This window comes from Aquarana catesbeiana, unplaced genomic scaffold (genome assembly GCF_042186555.1).
Source record: "Aquarana catesbeiana isolate 2022-GZ unplaced genomic scaffold, ASM4218655v1 unanchor235, whole genome shotgun sequence".
NCBI classification, from domain to species: Eukaryota; Metazoa; Chordata; class Amphibia; order Anura; family Ranidae; genus Aquarana; species Aquarana catesbeiana.
This window is the reverse complement of record NW_027362663.1, coordinates 572,009-589,742: the sequence shown is the minus strand read 5'-3', so window position 1 is coordinate 589,742 and position 17,734 is coordinate 572,009. Positions and strand designations below refer to the sequence as shown.

Genomic DNA, 17,734 nt, shown 5'->3' with positions numbered 1-17,734 from the left:
ATACAGCGGCGCTCATGTGACCAGTCACGTCCTCCGCCTCTCTCCTCCTGGCTGACGTCAGCGGGATATTCTCAGCCCTGCCTGCTGCTGCCTCGAGGGAATAGAGAGAGAGGAGAGAAGCAGCCGTGAGCGCCGAGCTGCACCTGCGATATAAGGTAGAGGCTATTACTCAGTGTACTGTACTATGGGAGTGAATTTGGCAAAACATTAATTTAGGTATTTCTGTGAGGACAAGTGCCCCATCATAAGTGTTTCTGGGGGGGATAGTGCCCCATCATTGGTGTACCAGGGGGAATAGTGCCCCATCATTGGTGTTCCTGGGAGGAATAGTGCCCCATCACTGATGTCAGTGGGAGGAATAGTGCCCCATCATTGGCGTTCCTGGGGGGGATAGTGCCCCATCATTGGTGTTCCTGGGAGGAATAGTGTGCCCCATCATTGGTGTTCCTGGGAGGAATAATGGGCCCCATCATTGGCTTTCCTGGGGGGAATAGTGTCCCATCATTGGTGTTCCTGGGGGGAATAGTGCCCCATCATTTGTGTTCCTGGAGGGGAATAGTGCCCCATCATTGGTGTTCCTAGGGGGGGAATAGTGCCCCATCATTGGTGTTCCTAGGGGGAATAGTGCCCCATCATTGGTGTTCCTGGGGGGGAATAGTCCCCCATCATTGGTTTTCCCAGGGGGGGAATAGTGCCCCATCATTGGTGTTCCTAGGGGGGAATAGTGCCCCATCATTGGTGTTCCTAGGGGGGAATAGTCCCCCATCATTGGTTTTCCCAGGGGGAATAGTGCCCCATCATTGCTGTTCCTGGGCGAGGGGGGGTAGTGCCCCATCATTGGTGTCAGTTTGAGGCATACACAGACACAGACCTCTCCCTCCCACACTCTGGTCCAATTCCTCCAGCCCGCTCTCCCCATTTTGGGTCTGGTCCCCTGTCCAAACAGACTCCCTTTCTATCGCAACCCCCTCTGGACCAGTTCCTGTCCTACATGCCTCTATTCCAAACTCTATCCCTCCCAACCTACTCCCTCTAATGCCTCATCTGCAAGCTAGCCAACTCCCTCCCACCCTCCAGTACGGTCCCCTCTCCCATTCAGGGCCAGCCCCCTCACTGCATTGTCAGTAATGAATGAGAAATTTACATTAGTAGTTATGTTATGATGCAATTTGAGTGTAACACTCTGTTTTTTTTTTCATAATTATTTGAAATAAACGAAAAAATGGCATTTTAATGTTTTTTTATGATTTTATCCCATTAATCGATTAATCGAAACAATAAATCGGCCAACTAATTGATTATGAAAATAATCGTTAGTTGCAGCCCTAGTTTGCAGATGCAGCTATGGTTGGTGAAAGGAAGTAGGGAAGTACGAGTAAATCAGATAATTAGAATTTCCTCCTCTGGGGAAGTGGGTGGGGAATGGATGGAAGGGGGATTTTTTTTTTTGTTAATTATCTGTATGTAAATAAAAAAGTTTCAATAAAGAAAATGGCAGAGAGATTATATATTCCTTCATTTGATTCTCTCTTCTTCATTTATACACACACAATTTTTATTTCAATAACATAACTACACTTTTTGACTTTGTTTTATATTCTGTATTATATTATTTTTCTTGTAATCTTACGCTATTTCATTATTAAATTTATTTTGAATTTTTGCTCAAAAACTTGAAGGACTTTTTCCATTTGAGCAAATCTCACCAATAAAAAAGGTATTTCTGTAAGTTAAGGAATATCAAAACATTTTCATTGTAACAGAGTTGTATAAAAGAGAGTGCTTCTTCCCCACATGAGAGCTGTGATGTGCTGAAAAATCATATAGAAGACATTTCCCACACTCAAGGCACTAATACACCTCGAGGGTTGTGTGGGATCCCTGGAAGACAGGAAGACAGGACTTCAGTAAGGAAAAATTCCCTCACTCAGGACAGGAAAGTGGCTTCTTCCCCTGTGTGAGATCTCTGATGTCTGTAAAGATAAGACTTCTGTGAAAAACATTTCCCGCACTCAGGACAGGAATACGGCTTCTCTTCCGTGTGAGATCTCTGATGTGTGTAAAGATAGGACTTGTCTGCAAAACATTTTCCGCACTCAGGACAGGGATATGGCTTCTCCCCCGTGTGAGATCTCTGATGGGTCGAAAGACTGGACTTCTGTGAAAAACATTTCCCGCACTCAGGGCAGGAATACGGCTTCTCTTCCGTGTGAGATCTCTGATGTGTGTAAAGATAGGACTTGTCTGCAAAACATTTCCCGCACTCAGGACAGGAATACGGCTTCTCCCCCGTGTGAGATCTCTGATGTGTGTAAAGATAGGACTTGTCTGAAAAACATTTCCCGCACTCAGGACAGGAATACAGCTTCTCCCCCGTGTGAGATCTCTGATGTCTGTAAAGATGGGACTTCACTGAAAAGCATTTCCCACACGCAGAACAGGAAAATGGCTTTTCTCCTGTGTGAGATCTCTGATGTACAACAAATTCTGATTTTTGTAAGAAACATTTCCGACACTCAGAACAGGAAAACGGCTTCTCCCCCGTGTGAGAACTCTGATGCTTGTAAAGACCAGACTTCTGTGAAAAACATTTCCCACACTCAGGACAGGAATATGGCTTCTCCCCTGTGTGAGATCTCTGATGTTTGTAAAGACTGGATTTCTCCGAAAAACTTTTCCCACACTCAGGACATGAGTACGGCTTTTCCCCAGTGTGAGACTTCTGATGTTTGACAAGAACTGATTTTTGTGCAAAACATTTCCCACACTCAGAACAGAAATATGGCTTCTCTCCCGTGTGCAATCTGTGATGATTATAAAGATTGGACTTATCTGAAAAGCATTTTCCGCACTCAGGACAAGAATATGGCTTTTCCCCTGTATGAGATCTTTTATGCACATTAAATTTTGATTTAGAAGGGAAACACTTCCCGCACTCAGTACAGGAAAACCTCTTCTCTGTTGGAAGGACGGCACCGTCCCTCACAGTCTGAGGTTCCTCAGGATAAGAGGAATACGATGGTCCATCTACACTGTGTGGTGCCGGATGGACATTTGAGGTAGTCGGGTTTTCTCCTGGACTATACTGTGTGATGTCCTCATCTTCTACTTTACAGTCTGAAGACAAAGTGAGACAATCCTCTGAGGTTTTCCTCATCTCCCGTCCATCTACTAAAATAGAAATAAAAAGATTATTACTAGACATGAGCAGATTGGTTCCCCTAAACCAGGACTCCGCCCACATCAGGCAGCTTTGTCTCTGAGGATCTTACAATTCCCCCCTCAAGGTAACTAGTAAATGGGACCTCTGATCTCCTACCAGTTCATTTCTTTATTCATGGACCTTAGTCAGAGAGTGAGGAAACAACGAGAACTGTCTTTTATAGTAGTGACAGTGATGAGGGGATTATAGGACGAGTGTCCCCACCCCCTCTATCACTCATTGCCATCTTCCCAACACAAGAAGTCCTGAACTTCCTTATTTATTAGGGGTGCACAGAATGGAAATTTTGGTGCCAAAACCGACTTACAGTTTTTAAAAAATATTTATATTTTTATATATAATTGTATTATATTCAACTTTTTAATTAATATCATCAATTTAAATTAATATAAATTTATTGTTGGCCATTATTGGCACCTTTAGTGCAACAAAAGCTCAAGAAAAATGCAGTCTACAGTCTCTAACCATCTCTTGCATCATGTCCTCAGTCTCTAACCACAAGAGATCAATGCAGCCTCACCAGTGTCCATCAAATGCAGTCTCACCAGTGCCTGTGGATGCAGCCTCGTCTGTGCCCGTGGGATGCAGCCTCGCCTGTGCCCATGGAATGCAGACTCACCTGTGCCCGTGGGATGCAGACTCACCTGTGCCCGTGGGATGCAGACTCACCTGTGCCCGTGGGATGCAGACTCACCTGTGCTCGTGGAATGCAGACTCACCTGTGCCAGTGGGATGCAGACTCGCCTGTGCCTGTGGGATGCAGACTCGCCTGTGCCTGTGGGATGCAGACTCGCCTGTGCCTGTGGGATGCAGACTCGCCTGTGCCTGTGGGATGCAGACTCGCCTGTGCCTGTGGGATGCAGACTCGCCTGTGGGATGCAGACTCGCCTGTGCCTGTGGGATGCAGACTCGCCTGTGCCTGTGGGATGCAGACTCACCTGTGCCTGTGGGATGCAGACTCACCTGTGCCTGTGGGATGCAGACTCACCTGTGCCTGTGGGATGCAGCCTTGCTTGTGGGATGCAGACTCACCTGTGCCTGTGGGATGCAAACTCTTCAGTGTCTGTGCCCGGATGAGAGCAGCGATCTCCCACTGTGTCACAGAGCTGGATTTGAATTGCCTGGGCCGCAGTAACAATGTCCCGCCTCCCGCGACCACATCACACTGATTCAATGTCCCGGTATTGGATCAGTGTGCCGTCTATCACAGGAGGCGCGACATTGTTACTGCAGCAGCCCGGATTCAGCTCTATGACACACGGAGATCGCTGCTCTATGAGAGGGAGGGGAGGACTCTGAGCCACCAAGATGACACCCCTGCAATGGACGGCACCCCGTCCCCTTTTCAGGTCCATTATCGTCAACTTTCTTCTTTCGGACCGATACCGAAAACAACATTTTCGGCCGATAGGTTTGAGTTTAGGTTTAGTCCATGATTTAGTTCCCACCAGAGGTCAGAGAGTGAGGATGAAGGGATGGACTTTAGTCAGAGTGAGGAAACAACAAGAACTGTCTTTTATAGGAGTGACAGTGATGAGGGGATTATAGGATGAGGGTCCCACCCCTTCTATCACTCATTGCCATCTTCCCAACACAAGAAGTCCTGCACTTCCTTATTTAGTACATGATTTAGTCATGAATAACAGCAGGGCTGAGCCCCACCAGAGGTCAGAGAGTGAGGATGGGGGGAGAACAACCAAGATGAGGACTGGACTGATCCTGAAGACCACCATCATTGGGTTATTGACTCCTCCTTCATTATCATTTTCTGTTTAAGTTTCCAAAGTTTGAGGATGTTATCACATTATTATCAACATGTAAAACTCTGTGCTCCAATCAAATCATCAGATATAAAATGTCCAGCTGGTAAAAATGGGTGTAACAAAAGAGAATACATATTATGTTTATATATAGCAGTGGGTAGAGGGAAGAGAGCAGAAGTCGAGTATATAGTGCAGGGGTCAGGAGTATGTAATGTACAACACAGAGTATATAGTGCAGGGGCCAGACTGCTGGTTGGAAGCTAAACAGTGGGGACCTTAAGTGGAGAGTGTGAACAAGTTTTGCTTTATGACTGCTGGTGATTGCTGGGTTGCATTTTTAGGTTCTTTTTAGGGCTTTTCCTTGTAGCTTTTTAACACCTTTTTCTGTCACTTTTTAAACAGCTTTTTTCTTCTTTCTTTGCTTCCTTCAGCCTACTAATTAAGGGGAGTGGTTAATTGGTCACAGGTGCTTGAGGCCTATATAACATTCTGTAGAACTCATTGTGAGCCTGCTCAGCTTTGAGTTTGCTGGAACTTAGACCAAGTGGAACTGGACTAAGTGGTAAGTTAAAAAAAACTGACTTAGTGGAACTGGACTAAGTGGTGAGTTCAAAAACCAGAGTTGAAAACAAGAGGTTGTAACAGGGGTCATAGTACCTGTGTAGGGTGAGTGTGTACCTGTGTATTGTAAGTACTTGAGTGCTGCGTGTGCACGTGGGCCGTATTGAGTATTAGTGTCAGGTAGTACCTGTGTATTGTGAGTACCTGAGTGTTGTCTGAATAGTGTGTGTGCACGTTGGTCAGCAAGTGCATGTTGGTCAGCGAGAACCTGTGTATTGACTTGTTGAGAACGTGTGTATTGTCTTGTTGAGTATTAGTGTATTGTCTTGTTGAGTATTAGTGTCAGGAAGCTAGTTGTTAGGTAATTTGGACAGGGTATAATCCCCAATCCTCATTAAATTAGTGGGTATGATGCCCGGCGGGTGTGGAGATGCGACTCGGTGTACATTTTGCGGCATGTGTGCGTTCCTTGATCATCCCATCGAGGGTGAATACTGCTGTGCAAAATGTAAGCACATTGTTTCCCTGGAAGCCCAGGTTCTGAATCTGGGGAAGCAACTGTCAGCACTGAGAAGTCCCTCCATACTAAAGGAGAGCCAGGAACGTACACGGCAGGGGCTAGCACAGTGCGGTTGGAGACAAAGAGGTGCAGGCACTAGGAAAGAGTAGATGGGTGACAGTCAGGAAGGGTAGAGGGGGAAGTGTCAGGGAGGCCGATCCAGGCTGGAGCATCCCAATAAGTATGCTCCATTGAGTGACATTGGTGAAACCAGTCAGGGACCAGTTGAGGGACTCTCCTAGCTGCCGGGGGAAGAAATCCTCCAGTGAGAGTGGAGGGGAAGCGAAGGGAAAGGAAAGACAGATTTTGGTGGTAGGGGACTCAATTCTTAGAAGGACAGAGAGGCCAATCTGTAACAAAGACCTGAAGCGCCGAACTGTATGTTGTCTACCGGGTGCTCGGGTTCAGCATATCATGGATCTGGTGGAAAGATTACTGGGAGGGGCTGGGGAAGACCCGGCTGTCATGGTGCACATTGGCAATAATGACATGAGGCAGATGGAGTTTCCTAAAGAACGATTTTAGGGACTTGGGAGCTAAATTGAGGAAAAGGACCTCCAAGGTAGTGTTCTCAGGAATACTACCGGTACATCGAGCCTCACCAGAAAGGCAGAGGGAGATTAGGGAAGTAAACAAGTGGCTGAAGAGCTGGTGTAGTAAGGAGGGGTTTGGGTTCCTGGAGGACTGGGCCGACATCTCAGTCGATAACCAGTACTATAGAAGGGACGGACTGCACCTAAATGAGGAGGGTGCAGATGACCTGGGAGTAAAGATGGCCAAAAAGTTAGAGGGGTTTTTAAACTAGGCGACGGGGGGAGGGTCTAGAGGTACAGATAGCATGGCAGATATTCCAGAGGGTAGTATTGGGGGCATTAGTGGTAGGCTGACCAAAGCACATAAACTCAAGGTAAGTATAGTAGCAAGTCCTAGTTGCAATCTCGGAACACCCGATAAGAGGACAGTATCCGACCGGTCTAAACTATGTGGCATGTTCACCAATGCCAGGAGCCTGGCGGACAAAATGTGTGAACTAGAGATACTGTTGTACGAGGAGGATTTGGATTTTGTGGGAATTTCTGAGACCTGGTTCAACAGCTCTCATGATTGGCTGGCAACCATTCAAGGGTATATCCTTTATCGCAAGGATAGAGAGGGTAAAAAAAGGGGGAGGGGTATGCCTACATATTAAGAATAATGTACAAGTGAATGTGAGAGATGACATCACTAAGGGAGCTAGAGAGGAGGCGGAATCCTTATGGATAGAGCTCCAAAGGGATGAAGATAAGGGAGTATGCTATTTGCCCCCTAATCTGAGGGAGGAAGTGGAGACAGATCTCCTATCACAAGTTGGATTAGCAGCAAGGGTGGGAAGTGTTATCATAATGGGGGATTTTAATTATCCAGACATAGACTGGGCGGAGGGAACCACACATTCATCTAAAGCTCGCCAGTTCCTAAATGTCTTGCAGGACAATTTCATGGTTCAGATGGTAGACGCACCAACTAGAAATAAAGTGTTACTGGATCTACTGATTACCAACAATACAGACCTGATCACGGATGTGGAAATACGGGGCAATTTAGGAAACAGCGATCACAGGTCAATTGGCTTCAGTATAAATCACACAAATAGGAAACATAAGGGGAATACAAAGACAATGAATTTCAAAAGAGCCAACTTCCCTAAACTACGAACTTTGTTAGAAGGCATAAAATCTTAGGAACAAAGAATACAGAGGAGAGATGTGTTTGCTTTAAGAGCATATTAAATAAGGGCATTAGCCAATGTATCCTATTGGGTAATAAATTTAAAAGAGCGAACAAAAGTCCTGGATGGCTTAACTCCAATGTAAAAATGCATATAAAAGCAAAGGAGAAGGCCTTCAAAAAATACAAGGTTAAGGGATCATCATCAGCATTCAGACTTTATAAAGAATGCAACAAGAAATCTAAGGGTGCAATTAGGACGGCTAAGATAGAACATGAAAGACATATAGCAGAGGAGAGCAAAAAAAATCCCAAGAAATTCTTTAAGTATGTAAACAGTAAAAAAGGGAGGACAGACCATATTGGCCCCATAAAGAATGAGGAAGGACATCTGGTTACAAAGGCTGGGGAGATGGTGAAGGTATTGAATTTATTCTTCTCCTCAGTCTTCACGAGGGAATTGGGGGGGCTTCAGTAACCAAAACTGCAGTGTTTGTCCTCATGACACATCACAGGAAGCACCTCCATGGTTAACAGAATTAAAATTTGACTTGGGAAACTTAACATTAATAAATCACCGGCACCAGATGGCTTGCACTCGAGGGTACTTAGTGAACTCAGTCAGGTAATTGCCAGACCATTGTTCCTAATTTTTACAGTCTACTGACTGGAATGGTACCAGCTGATTGGAGAAAAGCCAATGTAGCACTAATATTTAGAAAGGGCCCAAAATACATTCCTGGGAACTACAGACCAGTTAGCCTAACATCAATAGTATGCAAGCTCATGGAGGGGATGATAAGGGACTATATACAAGATTTTAGTAATAAGAATGATATCATTAGCAGTAATCAACATGGATTCATGAAGAATCGTTCTTGCCAAACCAATCTATTAACCTTCTATGAGGAGGTCAGTTGCCATCTAGATAAAGGAAGGCCCGTAGACATGGTGTATCTGGATTTTGCAAAAGCACTTGACACAGTTCCCCATAAACGTTTACTTTACGAAATAAGGTCCGTTGGCATGGACCATAGGGTGAGTACATGGATTGAAAACTGGCTACAAGGGCGAGTTCAGAGGGTGGTGATAAATGGGGAGTACTCGGAATGGTCAGGGGTGGGTAGTGGGGGTCCCCAGGGTTCTGTGCTGGGACCAATCCTATTTAATTTGTTTATAAACGACCTGGAGGATGGGATAAACAGTTCTATCTCTGTATTTGCAGACGATACTAAGCTAAGCAGGGCAATAACTTCTCCGCAGGATGTGGAAACCTTGCAAAAAGATCTGAACAAATTAATGGAATGGGCAACTACATGGCAAATGAGGTTTAATGTAGAAAAATGTAAAATAATGCATTTGGGTGGCAAAAATATGAATGCAATCTATACACTGGGGGGAGAACCTCTGGGGGAATCTAGGATGGAAAAGGACCTGGGGTCCTGGTAGATGATAGGCTCAGCAATAGCATGCAATGCCAAGCTGCTGCTAACAAAGCAAACAGAATATTGGCATGCATTAAAAAGGGGATTAACTCCAGAGATAAAACGATAATTCTCCCGCTCTACAAGACTCTGGTCCGGCCGCACCTGGAGTATGCTGTCCAGTTCTGGGAACCAGTCTTCAGGAAGGATGTACTGGAAATGGAGCGAGTACAAAGAAGGGCAACAACGCTAATAAATGGTCTGGAGGATATTAGTTATAAAGAAAGGTTATTCTCTCCGGAGAAGAGACGCTTGAGAGGGGATATGATTTCAATTTATAAATACCGTACTGGTGACCCCACAAAAGGGAGAAAACTTTTTTGCAGAAGGGAGTTTAACAAGACACGTGGCCACCCATTAAAATTAGAAGAAAAGAGATTTAACCTTAAACTAAGTAGAGGGTTCTTTACTGTAAGAGCGGCAAGGATGTGGAATTCCCTTCCACAGGCGGTGGTCTCAGCGGGGGGCATTGATAGTTTCAAAAAACTATTAAATAAGCACCTGAACGACCGCAACATACAGGGATATACAATGTAATACTGACATATACATAGGTTGGACTTGATGGTCTTTTTTTCAACCTCACCTACTATGTAACTATGTATCTAATGTACACTATAAATAATACAGTGTAAGGGTCAGGACTCATATTGGTATTCAGCAATCAGTGGAATCTTAAATGTTTACCTGAGAGAAGTTGCAGTGGTCCCACACCGCTGCCTCCCATCTCCTGAAACTGCACTCAGTGACTTGGGTCTGAGACTATACAGACATATCCCTCCACCCGGCACAGCCAGCAAATAACAGAGCAAGTAATCCTGGGAGAATTGTTCTGTTGGTGATTTTACTAGACCCAGGCATAGGAAAGAAGACCCAATGCACATACCCTAGATGCCTAGGTCTAGAAACGCCTATGGTGAAAATCAACATTTTGCGGCCAGCTAGACCTCAGAATCTCCATAAATTCAGTCTAGATACAAAAATTTTGTCTACAGCACAGAGAAGAAAGATTGTCTGAGAAAAATAGAGGAATACAGGATGGGGAACACAGCTCAGGAAAGTGACCAGGGTATTACAGGCTGATATCACCAAGTCCTTGCCCTACTGTGGACCAATCAGTGAGCAGTATGGGTGGAGGAATGTATTTAATGTTAATGACCCACCTGTGCTGATCTCTGTAGGAGTGTCCTCTTCTATAAATGTCCTCGTTATTCCATCCTCCTCCATAGACTGCTGATCATCCCTCACATACCTCTCTTCTTCTTCTTCTTCTTCTCCTGCTTTAACCTCAAATTCTATATCAATTGGATCTCCACTCTGAATCAAGAAAATTTGAGAGAATATCTATAAAATTTAAGCTCATATAAAAAATCCAAACACTATCTCTACAAATCCATGTTCTAGATGTTCCATCCCACCAACCTTGTAACAGTGAGAAATGGTGTGATCTTCCTGTGTGGAATCCCAGGAATACAGAGAATGTAGACATCTCTCTGGTGGGTTTCTGGTATTAGTTGGCTCAATCAAATCCTTGTGTCCTTCTGAAAACTCCTCCATCACTCCATACTCCTCATCCTCCTCTTTATATTCTTCTTTATCATCAATATTATTATCCCCAAGGTTTACACTCTGAAAGATATAATAAGACATTCATTGTAACAAGCATGCTGTGTATAAATCAGAACTATCCGTGATAGTTCCTCATTTACCTGATGATGGTGAGGGATGGTGTGACCTTCCTGTGTGGAATCCCGGGAATACAGAGGATGGGGACATCTCTCTGGTGGGTTTCTGTAGGTGGATGACTCCACCATGGTGTCCTGGTACAGATCTTTGTTTTCTTTCAGAAGCTCCAACTCCTCCATCACCCCATTCTCATCATCCTCCTCTTTTATCTCTTCTTTAACCTCAACTTTTGAATCTCCCAGGTTTCCACTCTGAATATATAATTAAAATGACATCAATGGTAACAATGCAGATAATGTACAGATCCTAATGATACTATCAGTGATTGTTCCTCATCTACCTGATGATGGTGAGGGATGGTGTGACCTTCCTGTGTGGAATCCCGGGAATACAGAGGATGGGGACATCTCTCTGGTGGGTTCCCATTACTGGATCCATCTGTAGGAAACACACACACTGACTGAATACCTTGTTTCTATGTGTTTATCAGATGATGGGGGATCTAGGTGGACCCTCCGTACTGCTCTCTCCTTTACAATAAAGTCTCCTCTTACCCGGTGATGTGAGGGGCGGCTGATTGTCCATCATGACGTCCTTGTAGAGATCCTTGTGTCCTTCTAAATACTCCCACTCCTCCATGGAGAAATAGACAATGACATCCTGACACCTTATAGGAACCTGACACACACAATGATACAGTCACCATCCAGACACATCCCTTGTCTGTTACTGGATAATGTCCCAGAATTCCCAGCACCGCTCACCTCTCCTCCATGATCTATCTGGTGACTTCTAGAATTTTCTTTTTATTTCTCTATTCTATCAGGGAGGGAGGTGGAGGCAATGTGATGGTCATATGATCTCCAGACTTCACAGGAGGAAAACTCTAAGGATATAAACACAAATAGTAAAATCAAATGATTTTCTCAGAATCCTCCTCACCTCACCATTCAGGTCTCCATTTTATTAAAGCCCCAATTCCGGCTTAGGTATAATTAACCCACAGAGGACCCCCACACTACATTAAAAGCTTGTTGCAGGCATTCTGATGTCATTACATACAATGCAGGACCAACAGTTCCACTTTGCTAGTGAGGATACCAAGGGTCCTCCCACATCCTAAGAGCATCAGAAAAAAAGCCAGATGGAGGGACATTGGGAGGAGGAGCTGTGAGGTCAGTGTGATGCCATAGGACATATAGACTCTGGATGGAGGGACATTGGGAGGAGGAGCTGTGAGGTCAGTGTGATGTCATAGCACATATAGACTCTGGATGGAGGGACATTGGGAGGAGGAGTTGTGAGGTCAGTGTGATAGATAGTTACATAGTTAGTCAGGTTAAAAAAAAGACACAAGTCCATCCAGTTCAACCTTAAAAACAATAAATAAATAAAATAAAAAATATCGTACAATCCAATATACTCAATTTTATACCCTCAGTTGATCCAGAGGAAGGCAAACAACCCCAGCAGAGCATGCTCCAATTTGCTACAGCAGGGGAAAAAATATTTCCTGATCCCAAGAGGCAATCGGATTTTCCCTGGATCAACTTTACCTATAAATGTCAGTACCCAGTTATATTCTGTACATTTAGGAAAGTATCCAGGCCTTTCTTAAAGCAATCTACTGAGCTGGCCAGAACCACCTCTGGAGGGAGTCTATTCCACATTTTCACAGCTCTTACTGTGAAGAAAGCTTTCCTTATTTGAAGATGAAATCTCTTATCCTCTAGATGTAAAGAGTGCCCCCTTGTCCTCCTTGTTGACCGTAAAGTGAATAACTCAACACCAAGTTCACTATACGGACCCCTTATATATTTGAACATGTTGATCATATCCCCCCTTATTCTCCTCTTCTCAAGAGTGAATAAATTCAGTTCCTCTAATCTTTCCTCATAGCTGAGCTCCTCCATGCCTCTTATCAGTTTGGTTGCCCTTCTCTGCACTTTCTCCAGTTCCCCGATATCCTTTTTGAGAACTGGTGCCCAAAACTGAACTGCATATTCCAGATGAGGTCTTACTAATGATTTGTACAGATGATATCTCTCTCTCTGGAGTCCATACCTCTCTTAATACAAGAAAGGACTTTGCTCGCTTTGGAAACCGCAGCTTGGCATTGCATGCTATTATTGAGCTTATGATCTACCAAAACCCCCAGATCCTTCTCCACTACAGATTCCCCCAGTTGTACTCCCCCTAGTATGTATGATGCATATTCTTAGCCCCCAAGTGCAGAAATTTACATTTATCAACATTAAACCTCATCTGCCACATAGTCGCCCAATTAGACAGAGCATTGAGGTCGGCTTGTAAATTGGAGACATCCTGTAAGGACGTTATTCCACTGCATAGCTTGGTGTCATCTACAAAGACAGAAATGTTACTTTCGATCCCAGACCCAATATCATTTATAAAGGTATTAAAGAGTAATGCCCCGTACACACGGTCGGACATTGATCGGACATTCCGACAACAAAATCCTATAATTTTTTCCGACGGATGTTGGCTCAAACTTGTCTTGCATACACACGGTCACACAAAGTTGTCAGAAAATCCGATCGTTCTGAACGCGGTGACGTAAAACACGTACGTCGGGACTATAAACGGGGCAGTAGCCAATAGCTTTCATCTCTTTATTTATTCTGAGCATGCACGGCACTTTGTGCGTCGGATTTGTGTACACACGATCGGAAATTCCGACAACGGATTTTGTGGTCGGAAAATTTTATAGCCTGCTCTCAAACTTTGTGTGTCGGAAAATCCGATGGAAAATGTGTGATGGAGCCTACACACAGTCGGAATTTCTGACAACAAAGTCCTATCACACATTTTCCGTTGGAAAATCCGACCGTGTGTACGGGGCATTAGGGCCCCAGCACTGAACCTTGAGGTACACCACTGATAACCCTAGACCATTCAGAGTAAGAATCATTAACCACTACTCTCTGAATTCTGTCTTTTAGCCAGTTTTCTATCCATTTACAAACTGATATTTCCAAGCCTGTAGACTTTACCTTACACATGAGCCGCGTGTGGGGAACTGTGTCGAACGCTTTTGCAAAATCCAGGTATACCATGTCCACAGCCACCCCTCTGTCCAAGTATACCATGTCCACAGCCACCTCTCTGTCCAAGGTTTTACTTACCTCTTCATAAAAAGAAATCAGGTTTGTCTGACAACTTCTGTCTTTCATGAATCCATGCTGTCTGTTGTTTAAAATGTTTTTTCCAGCAAGAACTCGTCTATGTGGTCTCTTATTAAATGCTCCAGTATCTTCCAGACTATAGAAGTTAAACTAACAGGTCTATAGTTACTTGGTAAAGACTTTGATCCCTTTTTAAATATAGGCACCATGTTCGCCCTGCGCCAATCCAGTGGTACTATTCCCATCATTAATGAGTCCCTAAAAATTAGATACAATGGCTTTGAAACTACAGAGCTCAATTCTTTTAGGATCCATGGGTGGATGCCATCAGGTCCAGGTGCTTTATCCACCTTTATTCTGTCTAAATAATTCTGGGCCATATCACTTTTGATCCATTGTGGATCATTCGGAGCTGTGTCAATACCACCCCCATTATGGACATGAGCTCCCCCATGCTCCTTTGTATACACAGAGGTGAAGAAAGTATTTAATAAATTAGCCTTCTCCTTGTCCCCAGTCACCCACTCCAGATTATTTTGTAAAGGGCCTACATGCTCAGACCTGACCTTTTTACTATTAATATATTTGAAGAATTTTTTGGGGTTTGTCCTACTATCTTTTGCAATCTGTCATTCGTTTTGAATTTTTGCATCCTTGATTTCCTTTTTACATATTCTGTTAAATTCTTTGTAACATTTAAACGACACTAGTGTTCCTTCATTTTTATATTTTTTAAAAGCTCTTTTCTTATTGTTTATAACTTGTATTGTTGATGTCATAGGACATAAAGACTCTGGATGGAAGGACATTGGGAGGAGGAGCTGTGAGGTCAGTGTGATGTCATAACACATATAGACTCTGGATGGAGGGACATTTGGATGGAGACATTTGAGGGGTCCTCTATATGAGGTTCCCATGCAAACCAAATCATTGTTTCTGGGTGTGTCCTACCTCTCCTAAACTAAAGAGTGAACTTTGACATTTACCATACAGAAAGCTCTCAGGAATCTGTAGAAGTAAGCTCTCATGTGAGCAGGTGACATGCGTAGGACAATTTTCTCCAGAGCTCCTAATGGTGGGGATGGATTTTGCTGAGTTTCCACCCCCCAGGATCACTGCAGGTGTGGAGAGAAGCTGTGTAAGAGGATATGGAGGAGAGATGAGGAGGAGATCCAGAAATCAGGATAAAGGTCAGGACAAGCAACAGATGAGTGCATCCAAGAGATGAAGCCGAGGTCACTACACAGAAAATCAATCCAAGGAAACAACAGGCAGGACGAGGAATAGCAAGAAGGAGCTCAGAGACAAATGAGAATATTGCTCAGCCAATGGGAGATTATCTCAGCATGACTTACATAATGAAGGAGATGAGAGGGAGGGGAGGAAGTCATTTATGGTGACCATAGATACTTGGAAATTCAGCTGGTTCAGCAGGGATCGGTCACATTTCCATCCATGTGTGGTCACTGCCGGATAAAAGTCACTCCATCAGCGGCTGCAGCCAATAGCTTCATCACTGATCTGTGTATTCTGAGAGCGGAGGAGCGCCCCCCATTGTCAGAATACAATAGTGCAGCGGGGAGGATTCCTACATCCATCTCCAATGTGTGGATGGGACCCTGTTACATTAGTGGTCAGTACAAATTCCCCCTCACATTGGTGGTCAGTGTAGATTCCCTCACTATATACTTGCCAAAGATTTCCATCTTTGCTCTACATGATTCAGAATTTGCCACAGTGTACTGCCTCCTAACTAATCATATCACCCCCAGCATTGCCACTGATCCCAGGAGTTTTCTGTCTATTGATGGTTCCCCTCACCTCCCAGTCCATAGTGTGCAGGCAGTGACCTTTAGCAACCAATCAGTGAGCAGTAATGATATGCACTAACCTCTTGCAACCAATCATTAAATGGTAAAGATATGCAGTAACCTCTAGCAATCAATCAGTGAGTAATGTACACAATCCTCTAGCAACCGTGGTAAGGTATTCCAGTAACCTCTAGCAATCAGTATTGATGTACAGTAATCTCTAGCAACCAATCAACAAGCAGAAGTCATGTGCTGTAACCTCTAGCAAAAAATCAGTGAGCCATATTATGTGCTGTAACCTCGAGCAGCCAGTCAGTGAGCAGTAATGATACACTGTAACCTCTGGCAACCGATCGCTGCCTATTCTGATTCTGTAAACTGATTTTGAATCTAGCTGCTATTTACTGTATGTCTCAGAGCAGGTGGAGAGCGAAATTGTATGAAGGGAGGGGGGGAGAAAATGTTTGCCCAGAACAAAATTGAGATTAAAGACAGACCTGTTTGTATCCACACTATATATGTGTGTATCATCATCTGCTGGAGATAAAAGACATCACAGTGACTATGGAGGAAGAGGACGGACATGACGGGGGGTTACTGGGTGTAAATAGAAAATAAGATCTTATTACCTCCTCTACTGTGTCTTCCATCAATGTCTCCTCTCTACTTCCTCCCAACTCACCTCTCACCCAGAACTTCCTGTCTGTAACTGACATCACTTCCTGTCTGTATCTGACATCACTTCCTGTCTGTAACTGACATCACTTCCTGTCTTCCATAGAGACTTCCTGTCTGGGTAGAAGTGAGATCACCACCTTGTGGAGCTCAGAGGAACTGCAGCCCTGAGAAATGTCTGGTAGTGTGAACACGGCCTTGTGCTGTGTGTGTATGTACTGTATATCCTTATAGATGGGTCATCTCCACTCCCACCAAGGGGGATAGAAATATATTACTGCTCGGGGGGGAGACATTTTGGCCCCTTTGATTTTGCAGTAAAATTGATTGCAGATTTAGTCATGTAGAACATCTGTTATATGGATACAAAGAACCCCAGCCGAGAGTAAAGGGTGGAAATGGCTCCTGATCCCCAGATTTGGGCAATGATGTCACCAATATATATAGAATAAAACCCGCGCTATGTGTAACAACTCAAATACCTACAAAAATAACTTATACCGGACTGCTGCTGTAACAAAGGTAAGTATTCCCTTTATCAACTAGAAGAGCATTATGTGTCACAGCGCTGTCCTATTGTGTGTGCACATAAATCATCACAAATACACTAAAATATGTGGAGACATTCATATATAAAGTGCTAGGGGCTCAAATAATATTCTCTGCAGATCCACTGCTTCCACTTTACACCTACTTCATTGATCTTATGATGTTTATCAATAAATGAAGTAAACTGATCCATGTGCAAATTCATATACAACATAAAGTGCTTTGTGCTCAAGATGATGTTCCCTGCAGATCCACTGCTTCCACTTTACACCTACTTCTTTATTCTTATAATATTTGCTGCTATAATAAATAAACTAAAAATCTGTGCAAATTCATGTAATCATACAATATTTTGTGCTCAATATAGTGTTCTCTGCAAGTCCACTGCTTCCACTTTGCATCCACTTTATTGAACTTATTTTGCTCAAAAAATCTACAAATCAATAAAAATTACCCACTAAGGGGGCGCCCTCACCATCACGTGTGTAAGAGGTGGAAGAAGGCGTGGCTACACTACAGCTGGCACAGTTTGGAGCACCGAGAACTTTACACCTTATCAACTTTTCATTG

The 17,734-nt window shown here is 43.9% G+C and overlaps 3 protein-coding genes across 3 annotated transcripts in view; 2 read left to right on the top strand and 1 right to left on the bottom strand.

The window, feature by feature from the left end:
- The window catches only part of LOC141121938 (uncharacterized), a 284,890-nt gene that overhangs the window by 13,667 nt on the left and 253,489 nt on the right, over positions 1 to 17,734 (top strand). The window lies entirely within an intron of this gene.
- LOC141121932 (uncharacterized) overlaps positions 1 to 17,734 on the top strand; it is a 603,393-nt gene that overhangs the window by 428,207 nt on the left and 157,452 nt on the right. The window lies entirely within an intron of this gene.
- LOC141121942 (uncharacterized) lies at positions 868 to 16,657 on the bottom strand. The gene is made up of 8 exons (XM_073611706.1): positions 16,570 to 16,657; positions 11,748 to 11,869; positions 11,538 to 11,661; positions 11,324 to 11,421; positions 11,007 to 11,234; positions 10,720 to 10,926; positions 10,461 to 10,614; positions 868 to 3,171 (listed from the first exon to the last, which is right to left on the bottom strand). The coding sequence occupies exons 3-8, from the start codon at positions 11,620 to 11,622 to the stop codon at positions 1,928 to 1,930; spliced, it is 2,016 nt and encodes a 671-aa protein (XP_073467807.1). The 5' UTR covers positions 11,623 to 11,661; positions 11,748 to 11,869; positions 16,570 to 16,657; the 3' UTR covers positions 868 to 1,927.

Coding starts and splice junctions, on each gene's coding strand:
- LOC141121942 (XM_073611706.1), bottom strand. CDS start 11,622: ATGGAGGAGTGGGAGTATTTAGAAGGACACAAGGATCTCTACAAGGAC. Junction 10,927..11,006: donor CCATCCCTCACCATCATCAG/GTAAATGAGGAA, acceptor TATATCTTTCAG/AGTGTAAACCTTGGGGATAA. Junction 10,615..10,719: donor CCATTTCTCACTGTTACAAG/GTTGGTGGGATG, acceptor TTCTTGATTCAG/AGTGGAGATCCAATTGATAT.